Source organism: Xiphophorus maculatus, chromosome 9, assembly GCF_002775205.1.
Source record: "Xiphophorus maculatus strain JP 163 A chromosome 9, X_maculatus-5.0-male, whole genome shotgun sequence".
Lineage (NCBI taxonomy): Eukaryota > Metazoa > Chordata > Actinopteri > Cyprinodontiformes > Poeciliidae > Xiphophorus > Xiphophorus maculatus.
The window spans coordinates 3,600,623-3,614,170 of NC_036451.1; the positions used below are offsets into that span (position 1 = coordinate 3,600,623).

The 13,548-nt window shown below is 37.1% G+C and overlaps 1 protein-coding gene across 4 annotated transcripts in view; it reads left to right on the plus strand.

The window, feature by feature from the left end:
• LOC102225371 (low-density lipoprotein receptor-related protein 8-like) overlaps positions 1-13,548 on the plus strand; it is a 158,789-nt gene that overhangs the window by 97,900 nt on the left and 47,341 nt on the right. For all 4 annotated transcript variants that reach the window (XM_014471049.2, XM_023339613.1, XM_023339612.1 and 1 more), the window contains exons 5-6: positions 8,746-9,117; positions 13,343-13,465. In XM_014471049.2, the coding sequence (XP_014326535.1) occupies positions 8,746-9,117; positions 13,343-13,465 (495 nt within the window). The remainder of the gene's footprint in view (positions 1-8,745; positions 9,118-13,342; positions 13,466-13,548) is intronic.

The following is a 13,548-nucleotide window of genomic DNA, read 5'->3' on the forward strand; positions in this document are numbered from 1 at the left end:
CGTAATAGATTAAAACACTCTCATATTATTTTCCCCTTTTTTTATATAATTCATGGTTAATTCATATCACAAAGTTCTTGGACTGGATATTATAGAAGGGAATGCCACATGCAAACAGGTTGTTCAGCTGCATGTGTTTATCATGGAGTGTAAATACTGATAATGACCCAAGACATTCTATCTATTCTATCTACATCAAAACAAACGAGTGACTAAATCTTTAGAACTTTGACATTTTTTGAAAAATGGTACCCACAAACACTCATTATGTTCCACCTACTTCGATATTTTTACAAGGACATTCATCACAACCCACCTGCACACACAATCATTGCACTGGGATAGCTAGTAAAACATTTCATATTCAGGCCTAAACTGCTGTCACATGGCTTTGTGATTGAGCTGTCGAAACATGCATGTGCACAAATCCCACAGTGCCCTCTTGTCATGGATGTGGTTAAAAAGTGACATTCCCTCAGGTTCACCAGTCAGGTAGCAGAAAAGAGTTTCAATCGCTCAGTGAATTCGGTTCTGTTTTTCTCTTCATAAGCTGCCGTTTCTCTTGGATTCTCCAGGCTCCGCTGCCACACTACATCAAAGCATTTTCTTTCGTGGCTTTTTACTCTAAATTTGATATACACGTTGCAAAGTCAGTGTAACCAGTATAGGTGAACAAAGGCTCTCCATTTAAAATTGTGTTGTGGAATTGATGGTAGAAGGAATATTTTTTGTGAGATAGTGTCTTTTATTGCTGTGCAAAGTTCCTGTGACCTTAAATCAGCCAAAAACAAGTTAGATATGCTTTGTGTATTTCAAAAACTAGTTGTACTTACAGTAATATATGTACAGTTCATGTGAAATGCTTAAATCTATGCATCATGGGCATGATTTTTCTATTGTTTTGTGCTTTTTTAACCCAGTTAAATTGCAGCAACAATCAATTAAACTGGATTTAATAACGAGAATTAGCGGTACAAGGATAAAACTTTTTGTGGATTTTCTCTGACTTGCACTTAATCAAAATTTTACATGCAGACTTGAATATATTCAGAAGCTACCAAAGAGATTTGGAAAAATGCCTTCAGCAAGCTTATGGCGTAATCCTGGCTGGATATTTGATCAGTCTTATTCAGTAATTTGTTTGTTTGGCAAAACCATGGCTACCGAGATTAATATCTTTAGAAAGACAATTACAAAAGCTTAATGTTTCCCTGCTTTATTAAATCCAAAATTCATTTTGATGTGCATTTGAACTCTTCTTTCTGGTTGCAGCTCCCAGTTGTTTCTATCCTCGTATGAAAATACAATGAATAAAATATTCAGGAGCCACTGAGTTTCAAACCTGCTATGAACTGGAAACTGGTTGAACACCGGTATCATTGTCCACAGAGAAGTGGGTTTTACATTGGTATGTCCACGTTCAGCATATGGACATGGACAATTTTTTTATGACTAGATGTGATAAAAGACAGCATTGATGAGCAATTTTGAGGAATCCAGATGAACTTTTCATTTCTGCAATAAAAACTGCAGCAAAGTTCAAGCTTGGAGGTGACCGCATGATGCCCTAGGTCTGTTTTTCTAACATTGTAACTGAGGCTTTACACAAGTCTGATGGGAGACTACCTAGAAATTTTTCAACTTCAACTTTAATCAACGGATATATAATTATCGAAAACATAGGAGTTTAGTGTGCCAACATAGGAATGAACCTAAAACAAACAAATCTGGTTTTAGAATCAGAAAAGCAGACTGACATCAGGATTCTAAAAAGTCCCAAACTGTATCATGAAAAATGATGGGCTATGTTTGAAAACCAGACCTGTGGTAGTAAACCAGTCAATTAAATTGTGGCCTGTTAATTTAGCCAAGAGTAGTGGTTATATAACACATCCAATCAGAACTATGCCAGAAGCGTGTCAATTGCTGCAACAACATAACGCTGAAGATGAACATTTATCCAGATGGCTTTGGGAGTTGATGTATGTCTTCTGTAGAGGAAATCCACAGTTAAGTCGAAACTTTTGTATTCAGTTCATAGATTTAAAATTTGTAGAAGTTGTTTCATGTTAATGATTTTAAGTAGATGCCTCAACAAAACAAAATCTTTCAAATTTTCTGTAAAAAACAAATTGAGGAATTAGTTGGATTTTCATCAAATTCGATAATTAATTACTTTCGGTGAAAGTAATTAAAGTAATTAAATTAGCAGAGAGGGTATTACAATCTTTGATTGCCTGAAAAATACAAGTAGAAATTTCTTGTTGCTGTGTAACTTCAACATGTTAGCACTGTTCTCCTATCTCTTCTTTTATTTCCATTTTTTTATTTCATCTTCAAACCAAAGCATGCGCTTCCCAACATGTGTCAGCATTGTTCTTTTTAAATCCCATCTGCCCAAGCAGCTGGAAAGTGATTTTTATTTTTATCATCTTTCTTTCTAGTTGTCAGTAAGTAGGTGTATTTGAAATGCCATCTTGTCTAGATATTTATTTATTTTTTTCCATTTGGGATACAGAAACGCTTTTATGTTACGTTACGTTGAAGATCTGCAGAACGGAAGCCCCCCTGTCTGGTGGTTTACGTGTGTTTGTTTGTTTCTGCCTCCCTTCTGCACTGATGCCTCCAATATCTAATGCTGCTAAAACACAGATAAACACATGGTGAGAGCTCTGGAGAGTGGCTGCGTGTCAGGTTGACTAAAAACACATACACACAGGCATAAATAGGTGCCTGTGTGCAACTTTGTTGCATCGGCATTATAATCAATTTCTGTCTCTTCTTTCCTAACATCCGCTTTCTTTTTCACCCCAACTCCTCTGAGTTTTGACCTGAGATAATTGGCTGGTTAACATTTCTAAGCTTGGCCAACACGCAGCCATCTTTCTGCTGATGATTCAGGAAAGCAAACGCCTCTGGCGCTCTTGATCCTCCGGCTATTTTAATGATTTCATGGACACTGAGTAATGGTGACTGATATTTTTAAAATGCTGCAGTTCATAAATGTGCAGGTTTTCACTGTGTTAAAATATCCCTTAGGGGCATTTTCACAATTTGTTCAGTATTTTATGATTTGTAAAAATTGTCATGTTTTGATTTTATTGTCTCTAATCAACACAACTTAGAGCAATATTCCCATGTAACTACACAGCAACATAATAGATGATATTGTAGAACTCTGTCAGAGACCTTTTGATTTTAATAACTGGGTTTCCTTGGGTAAATAATGCTACAAGATGCATGAGCCGTACTCTTCTGGATCGATGTTTGGCCTCAGGGGTTCAGCTTAAAATCAGGTCTTAAATAACCTGGTTTTCACTTGCATGTGTTTATTATTCAGTGAACTCAGACTGTAAACATCCAGAGTTGAAGCTAGATTGTTATTTGTCTAATTTTCTCTCCTTTACATCTCCTCTCCTTTATCATGTTGTTAATGTCAGTACAAATCAATTGTAAAAAAAAAAATAAACATCTTAAATGATCCCACAAAACACAATTAAAGGGCACTGGAGATTAAATTGAAAGTTAATGTTGTCACATAAAGCAGCTTTTTACCTCCTCTTGTTTCTTCTATCCGCCTTTCATGGCCCCCATTTTCTCGGCCTTGGTTGTAGGTAAATACAGGATGTGTGTGAGATCATTCAGAAAAGTGGTTTGGTGCTTGGACAATGATTTGTGCACCTTAACAAAAACATATAACAAAAAAGCATGGGGGCATTGCTTGGTATGGAGTGATGGAAAGCGAGGTTTGAATTCCCAACTTGAGGTCTTTGATGGATTTCCTTTCCCTGCTCTTTCTGCTCGTTTCCTGTCTAATTACTGTCAATTAAGTCCACTGGTGCCACAAAATCACCTTATAGTTTGAAATAGACTGCAGTTAGTGCTGCTCCTTGGCATTAAACACTGGATTTTATACACTTCTATTTCTGGCAGGACACCTGGAGAACTTTGGTTTATAGATGTGTGAGTATGCCACTAAGCCCATGCATGCTCACATGTACATGACGTGTTAGACCACGATCTGATTGGATTCTTCGCTGCAGAAACATTAAAACCACAGAGTTGTAGTGAAAAGTATATTTGTGAAATTGCTTCACATTACCTTAGTAGAGACCATATTTGTGTTTCTACACACACACATCCAATAAATTATCAATGGATTTATACATAAGAGTTTGCTGTTTCCTTGTTTGTACTGGACAAGAATTTGATTAATTGTCCTTCAGGAGGTAAATGAGCGGTGCCCTATCACATTATCCCATCTATTAGCTATCCATTGGTGTGTCTGGAAGAGGATGGATAGGAAGCTGTGACCCCAAGTTAAGCCAAAGTACCTATGACAAAAGGTTAAGGTCTAGATGTAATCAGGTACAGATTAATGCAACCTATTTACAATTGCATTTACTTAAATGATCTAGTGGATCTGCATAGCTGTGAGTCAGGAGACCAGCTGAAAAGCAAAGTGTGAGTCATCTGACTAAGCTTTTAATAATTGTTATTCTCAGAAATTTTAGACATGCGAAAAGCAACTCTGCAACTACTAATATAAACATATTTTAAATGCATATGCTTTAATTTTGTTTTTTATTGGTTAGACATTTTGCTGACCACGCTCTGTGTTTGGAATGCATTTCTTTTCCCTTATAATGGTCTGCACTACCTGTCTTGCTTGTATCAAATCAGCTTTCTGATCTGTGGATTAGGTCTCTTGTGATAGGAGTCACAAGAGGATGATAAATCTACCACCAGTAAGATTTCTGGGTACCTGCAGGCAAAACTGATTTATTCACCCAAGACAAGACTAAAGGATTTAAGTAACACTGTGCTATTGACATTTCCCGTTGCTCTTTGTCTCTGCAGTAGAAAAATGCCAGATGAAAGAATGTTGCACACTACAGAAGTTTCTGCTCTTGAGGTTTAAAACTAGGCTATGAGAATTTATTTTTTTTTATCACTTATCCCTCCAGATGCTACAAACAAATGTTAGTCAAGAAATTATTTCAATAGCATTTTTCATGTTTCATCTTTGGATTGAAGATGGTTGAAAGTTTTATTTGTTTTGTTTTGTTTTTTTGTTTTATGTATTTTTTTAAATAACTTTACAACGTTGTGATCTGGGTTCTTTAATAAGATTTTATATTTCTATTGTGTTGAAAAATGTATAATATTAACAGTTGTTTCAAAGAATGTTAGTATATTGTTCACAATATATCAGTCTGAATTCTGAAAGAAACTGTCTCTTTCTGTTTGTGTCTCATGTCTCAAACATGGATACAACAGTGTGTGAAGCCTCAAGGACTTACCTTCATAAGATTCATAAGATATTAGAAATATTTTGCCGGACAAAGTAATGCTTGACAGCAACTAGATGGTGCTTCATGAGTCCCTTTGGTGAGAAATACTTTTCCATAAGATCTCATTACACCACTAAGAAAACAGATCTTTTCTTGGACTTCACGTGAATCTTTGAACATTGGAAACACTTACCTCTTTGCTTGCTAGCTTGCTAGGTCATCCAATCTAATTGGCTTCAAGGTTCTAACTTATCTGTCAGCATAGGATTTGAATTCATGTAATTTATTTTTAAGTGTTTGTTGTTTTACAAATTATGCATCATATAAATCACCTGATTCCTATTGGGATCAAAGATTAGCAAGATTCTATTCAGCTCATTTATAAGCTGTGTCTGAATTCAGGGTCTGCATCCTTCGAAGGACAGATTTGTAGGCCGAATACGTCATACTGTGGCGACAAGGCCTGTCCGAATTCAAAGACTCCTTCAAATGCGGCCTTCAAATGCGTCCTTCTTTTCCCCAGATTTGAAGGATGGGTCCGGTGTATCCTTCACGGCCCACCATATCCCATAATTCATTGCGGGTCCCAACCGGGCGTTCAGGCAGAGCGTCAATGGCGGAGCGACAAATTATTCTGCTATATTAAACTTTAAATGACACAACGTGATTTGGTACATTTTTAGGCGAGAATGTAAGTGCGTAAGTCTTAAATACCTGTTTGGTTCATCAGTACGTCACCTAATTGCATATTGCTCTGAGATTTTCGGACATGTCTGCTCCCGCTGTTTTAACAGCCAGTTCCCCTCGCCAGCTGTCAGCTGGCTGGGTGCTTCAGGTTTGGTGTACGCCTAACTCCTGGTACATTGTTATAAAAACTCCCGCTAGCTTTCCCCATTGAGTGGAAGTTAAACACTGATATTATTCAGACAGGTAATATCTTGATGTAAAATGTTTGGTTTACAAAAGTATTTCAAAGCAGAGCAAATCGGTTTGATTGATTAAAGTTAAGCCTTCAAACATAATAGGTTTATTTAACTGTAATGTCCTATCTGAGATCTGGAGAGTATTATATTTGTAAATGAATAATTTGCTTATATGTATTCCTTGTAGAAATGTGCAATACACGTTTGCACATTTTAGAATCAAACTAAGAGATTTCCTTTTTTACTATGGAACATCCTTTACTATAAAAGGTGAAGAATAATACAGAAATCAGTAATACGTGACTGAAAAACAAATTTCGGCTCCATTGTTTTGGTTTTTTTCTTCGCCGCTTTCTGCTTCACGTGGTCACGGTTGCTAGGCAACATGAGTTACGCAGAGGTGGGGGTGGGGACAGTTGGTGAAAGCTAGACCTGTCCTAATTCACAGCTTTTCTCTTCAGGTTGACGTTTATTCGTGGTCTGTGAAGGACCCATCCTACGTAGACGTGTCCTTCGAAGGATGCAGACCTTGAATTCGGATACAGCTATATAGTGCAAATTCACAACACGTCATCTCAAGGCACTTGACAAAAAAGAGGTTAATATGATACAATCATACATATTTTCCAACTGATTCTCATCACACACTATAGTAAAGTTCTGTTAGTTATTCAAAGTGGTAAAAGAAACATTTTTTAAGACTATGCATATTTTGTTTTTATGCATTTCAGATTTTCTTATATCAGTTTGACAATTATTAACCAAACTACCTCCATCTTACTTTTACTCTTTGAAAATTTCAGCTTGCATTGAACTATTAAAATTTTTTTAACTGTCATAAATGTCTTGGATTGTTCCTACAATCAGAAAGACTGTAAAAACAATCTTGCTGATTGTTTCTACAGTGAACATGGTGCATTTCAGAACAGATTTTAGTCTCTTGTTGTTCAGCACCCCAGTGGGAACAATGCTGTCGAGCTTCTTGTCCGTGCTTCACTGTTTTATAGCCAACACTTCAACAGTCTGCTGTTAATGAAAAACTCTTTGAAGCAGAAAAATAAAGGATTTAACCCAAGTAATGGTAAACTGTCACTAGCTGGGATATGTTTATATTTTTTATACACAAAATATCTTTTGATATTTGAGGATTTTCTTTGCAGAAACTCCTTAGACAAGCTCACTCATCTAAATTACATAATTATTAAATTACTTTGATTTGAGTGGGGCGTAATTAGCATGCTAGCTCTACTCACTACCAAGGAACAGAATTGCCTGTTATCATTATGAGTTCCACAGTGTGGGCAGGTAAAGGATGGATATTGTGAAGTAGCTGCTCTTAAAACACTTTTTGTTTAACCTGTTTGAGCCTAGAAAATGTCACTGGTTTCATGTGGCAAACGGGGAAAAGAAGTTTTTTCCTGTAAAAGTGAAACACAGACACCTTCTTAAATTGAGCATAAAAAAGACAAGGATGAATATGAATTCTCCACCGGTATTTCTGTGCAAAGATGCCAAAACGCTACTGGAGAAGGTCATGTACTAAAGCCAGCACCTGCTGCTGTGTCCTAGATTAGATGTATTCTCATTTTTTTCACACTAGATTTTTTTTCAATTTGTTTGCTCTTTGCCTTTTGATGACAGTATGTTTTCACTATATTGTTTGGCAAGTAATGGAGAAAGAGAGAACTTTATAGTTTTTGGAACAAATGTTTTGAGAGTCATACCAGGTGTTCTTTTAGTGTGTCATTGTTTTATTTTTATGGTTATTCAGTTGCTGAGTTGTTCATTCCTTACTGAAATCTCCTTTCATTCTTTTTTTTTTCACATAAGCCATTTTGTTCTATCAAACTTCAGGTGAATAAGCTAAATGTTTTTGCTTTCAACTGAATTCTTCCTTTTACACATATAAAACTCAAAAGTTCAAAAGCTAAAAAGAAACCCCTCCAATTGTACTCTGCTCATTAAAGATGCATGCTTTTATCCAGTCTGGAGAGAAGACATGGTGCTGCATCCATAGCATTCCTGTGAATAAATGCAATCAAATTTCAACATCTGTGTCCTTAATCACATTGTCTCTGATACGTTTCCACATACATTAAAGCACATTAGTGCTAAGCATTTCAATTTTACACACAAACACCACCCGATTGTGACACATGGTGCTGTTGCTGTTAGTCTAATGGTTCTGTGTGGAGGAAGCACAGGGAAGAAGTGATTTTGCATAGGTATGGTATGGTCTATAAGTACGTTTATATATATATATATATATATATATATATATACATATATAAAGGATGAACTTATGCTATATTTTCAGGAGAAATATAGTACAATCACATGAATACTAAGTGTTCTCATCAGAAAATACTTATGTGATAAGTTGTGATATTCTAATTGCCAGAGTATAATTGTCACCTGTAATGTTGTGGCTGATTGGTGTTTATGCATTAATTAAAAAGAAGTTACTTCATTATATTAAAGAGAATCTTATTAACCCTTTTTGTCTCCCTGTCCCATCCTTTGTTCAGATGAAAATGCCTGCCCCTCCAAAGATTTCCATTGCCGTAACGGAAAGTGTGTGGCACCCATCTTTGTCTGCGACGGTGACGACGACTGTGGGGACGCCAGCGACGAGGACAAATGCTCTTCCCCCACCTGTGGCCAGCACGAGTTCCGTTGCAATGACTCTGAATGCATCCCCGCCCTGTGGAGCTGCGATGGCGACCCAGACTGCAAAGACAAGTCGGACGAGTCCATGGAGCGCTGCAGCCGCAGGACGGAGCCCCAGAAACCCGGCTGTCCGGGCGAGTTCCAGTGCAGCAGTGGAGAGTGCGTTCACATGCACTGGAAGTGTGACGGTGATGCAGACTGCAAAGATAAATCAGATGAAGCAAACTGTCGTAAGTCAGCTGTGGCTGTATCAGTGTTTGTGTAGTTGGGAGTGATGAGTGGGTTGACAAATGAGCGCTGAACACAGCCGGATGATAAAAGGATGCTGATGTTGTCATTATAATTGCTATCAAACAATCTCTCACAGACCAAATTTATTCTGCTAACAATTGTCTGTGTTGCCACAGGGTGATATAGTATTCCCTCAGGCACATCAGCAGACTGCGCTGTTCTGAGTGATTAGAAAAACTAATAAAATAGTCCATCCACTAATGGCTGACTTTATTAAAACAAAGATCATGAAGTTTATTTTAAAATTCTCCCTACATTATTGCTGTATTTTCAGGAATAGTTTTTTTATTTTAATCAGGGTACATTTTTAAGCATCTGAACTAACAATTACATAGGTCTTCATGCTAGTTCTAATTACAGATTATGCTATCCTGATGCTGTGTTTTGGTTAATTGATGTAATTTATCTGTTCTATGCAAAGCCTCCCTTTGAAGGTTGAGCTCATTGTTGTATGGATGTGATATCAGTAGAAATGCATGACCTGCTGTATAATTGTTTATGTGTGTCGCTTTCCTCCACTGGATGGCTACACACGAAAGGCTCACCTGCAATTTATTTTGAACAAAGACTTTGTGACAAATGTGCCACCAAACGACTGAAGGAAGATCACCGCTAACTGTATCACCACGATCCCTGGGTGTGTTGCTATGCAACCATGTGATCTTCACAAGCTGAAGAAGAGCGCCATGTTTGACTTTATGTGTTTTCTGAGTGTGTGCGCGCGTGTGTGAGTGGGAAGTGAGGGTCCTTCATCCAGCGAGACCCCCATCTGGTCTCCTCTTCACACTCCCACACACCACTCAGTGAGATCACAGCAGCTTCGCATGTAAGACATGATATGAGCACAGCCACACTGTGATGAATGCTTCCACAAAACTCAGACCGATCAAGGAGCACTGCAGTGAGAACATTTACAAATGCCCTTACATTTAGAAACACAGATTTGTGGGTTTTTATGCACAAAATAAACAGGTTAAATGTGGACCGGTGAAGAACTACTAGGCTTGCTCACACCAAACCATTTTGATCATTTTGATTAGAAACCCAAACAGCTCCTAAATATCATCAGCAGATATCTGTGCCAGGATTGCAAATAAATATAAATACACAGCATGAGGCTAAGAAAAAACAAATATGGCAGAGACATACAATGAGATATTAACTGGTGACCGGAATTGCACAATTTTCAGATGATCGACTCTGTTAAGTGACCTCAAAATCGGATCTTTTTCCAAACAGTGAACACATCATATTTAAACACTACCAAATAGAGTGGACAGCACCTTTTCTGCGAGGACATGTTTACTAAGCTCAAATGTCAGTAAAGTATTTGAAAATGAAGCCAGATATTAAAAAGCAATTTGAAAGGAGACAGGATTCAAATGGTTCATTCACCTGTCTGTGAAACAGGAAGTCTCATTCTATAGGAAGGCTTAATACAGAACAGAAAAATTGTTTTTATTCTCCTGAACTTTCAACCTCTGTCCTTCATGGAACATGATAAATAATGAAATGAGAGTGTTAAGATAAAGGTTTACATTTTATTGAGAAAATAGTACTGCACTAACAGCTAGAGGCTAAAGTTAGTTTTAGATGTTAAAACTCATTTTTGCCTCATTTTGTCTCAAATCTACCACATCTCAGTAATGTACTAGTTACTCTGATGTAACTTGTACATCTCAGTTGCTGTTAGGTGATGAAAAGTTTCAATTAAATTTGATCTGCCTTATTTTGTCCCACTTGTTTTAGTCCAAATTCCACTTTGACATTATTGATTGCTAGTTTGGCTCTAAATGTAAATCAGATGGTTCCAAATTCTACATTCATTACATTTACATGAAGACATGTTTTTTTGAGAGTTAATACCCTATCTCATGTATCACAAAGACATCAGATAACTTTCCTCTCCATTCAAATATGTGGTTTAAAATCAAAAGGTAAAGAGACATCTGTGGATGCCTACATGTGGTGAAAGTTGCTACAGTTTACTAAGTGGGCTAACCAAGCTCCATTGTAATGTGTCGCTTTTCATCAGCACATAAGGCCAACAAGGTCTACGTTTTCTATTGCAATAGCAATGACTAGACAACCTAGAATATCTAGACGGATGTCCACAGACAACCATTAGCTTGAACATCACTCCTAAAAAAGCTATTTTAATCTATATTCTATAGAAAATGTAGATTACTATCTGAACTGTGAGATTTTGAAAGAATGCCAACAGAGCATGACACAGGACAAATTTCAGAGTCCTGCTTGCTGTACTCTGTCTAAACTTCCTGTTACCTGCTGAAAGTCTTGCCCTCTCTCACTGCCCCACTGGATGAACCAGACATTTCTCAACATGTCCTCAAAAACAGTTTTCTTTCAAATAGTGTCTTAAATCTCATTGATACTGACAGAAGCTAATGTGTCTTCTTTTTCCCTCAGCAGTGGTGTCCTAACCAGAGAGTATAATCTGGTAGTGTTTATTAATCCATTTTCACCAATAAGAAATGGATGGATTCTTCAATTTCCATTCAGACAGTAACTGGTCAGTCCTTAACAAGTGAAAAAGTCATATGATTCCATTATATTCTTATCTAGGAATTTGTTGTTTTACAAAAAAAAAGAAAAGAAAACTTGCATATTTGTTATTTAATTAATCCTGATTAGGCTGTCCCAGCATTTAACTTGTGACTCTATGTCCTCCTTTTTTATAAACAGAATATCTATAATTAACCTGTGGCTTTTAATTAAGCAGCAAATACTTTGACTCTCAAAAGCTGTTTGAATCACTAATGAAAATGCACGAAAATTGCAAAGTTGTTTTAAAGCTTATTTTTTCAGGTCTAACACTGCCATGAAGGAGTTACAGCTTTAAAATTAGAATAAAAACAATTTGGTCTGGACTTGATTTTATTAATAAAAGAACATTGAAAAGTGTTTAACAAAACAATCTGAATGCAAACCTAGCTTTGCATAATTGGCAAGCTGACTTATGCTAATTAAGAAGGTTCTACATCCTTGCATAGACGATGATGGATAAGGTCTGGTTATTTTATATGCATTGGAATCTGTTTGCCTGCTCATTACATGAAGAATAAATGTGGGTGGTTGGAGCTTTATGTAGAACAAGATGTAATGGTTTTGAGTTTCTGTGTAATGTAAATGAGACTGTGGAGCAGTTAAGGGAGGTGCCACATTTCAAAGTAAATCAGAGATGTGAGAATCTCAGTGGGTTATCTACATTGGCCCCTCCACCTCTCTGGGAATGACGACTCCCAACCCCCATTTTTCTTTTCCAATAAATTTTGGAGGGTTAGTGCGGAGACGTCCTGACACAAGTCCCTGTCAAAAGGCTGCGAGGAGGTTAATGTAAATGAGAAATGGTTGCGAGTTGATATTCTGTGCTGCCAGCACTTCCACAGATGGCAATCCGTTATCATTACTATTCATCCTTAGGAATTATCATAATTAGCTGAGCTCAGATCTTAATGATTTGGCTGAGAGAATCAGCACATTTTGTGATGGAGCAGGATTATCTCTTGCACTTTGTGCTTGTTTAGGATTAACATTCAGGTTTGTCTTGAACTTTTATTTAGGCAGTTTAAATCAGTGTGCCCTTTCTACTCACATGAAGTATGCAGACACCTTTTTTATGATGCTGAAGTTTATTTGCTTTATCTAAATGTGTAATTAAATGCCTAAATACCTACTTTTTTCTTTGTAACCTACGTGTGGCCATGATTTATGCTATCTTTGCAGTTACAGTCATTGCAGGTCACTAATTTCTGTAGACTCTACAGTTATTGATCATGTCTGCCCCCCTGCTTCAGTAGAACTGGTCCAAAACACAGCACATGAATAATTAAAAAGCCAGTTAAAAAGATGAATGAGGGGAATAAACCCTCCTTCCGTTGTTAAAGCAAGACCAAATAAATGTCTGTATTAGCACATTGAAGCACAAACACTCCCTTCTTTCTGTTTGTGTTATGAGGATATCTGTGTGCAGAGAAGGCTTGGAAGATTTATTCATTTTAGATGTGCAAACCTTGACATTTAATAAAAAATAAATGCACAAAATTGCACATCCTCAACAAGCTCTCAATTTTAAAATCATTTTTGCAGTGAAAATGTTAACATTCAGCTAATTGCTCCTTGTGTTGTGTTTGTGCCCCTCAGCGCTGCTTACATGTCGACCTGATGAGTTCCAGTGTGGCGACGGCTCCTGTATCCATGGCACCAAACAGTGTAATAAAGTCCACGACTGCCCGGATTACAGTGATGAGGCTGGCTGTGTAAATGGTAACTTATCACATGTGTACTTCTTATTTGGGTAGTGAAATGTTTGCTTTAAAATCTAAGTTATGCTGTTTTTTTTTTCTCTC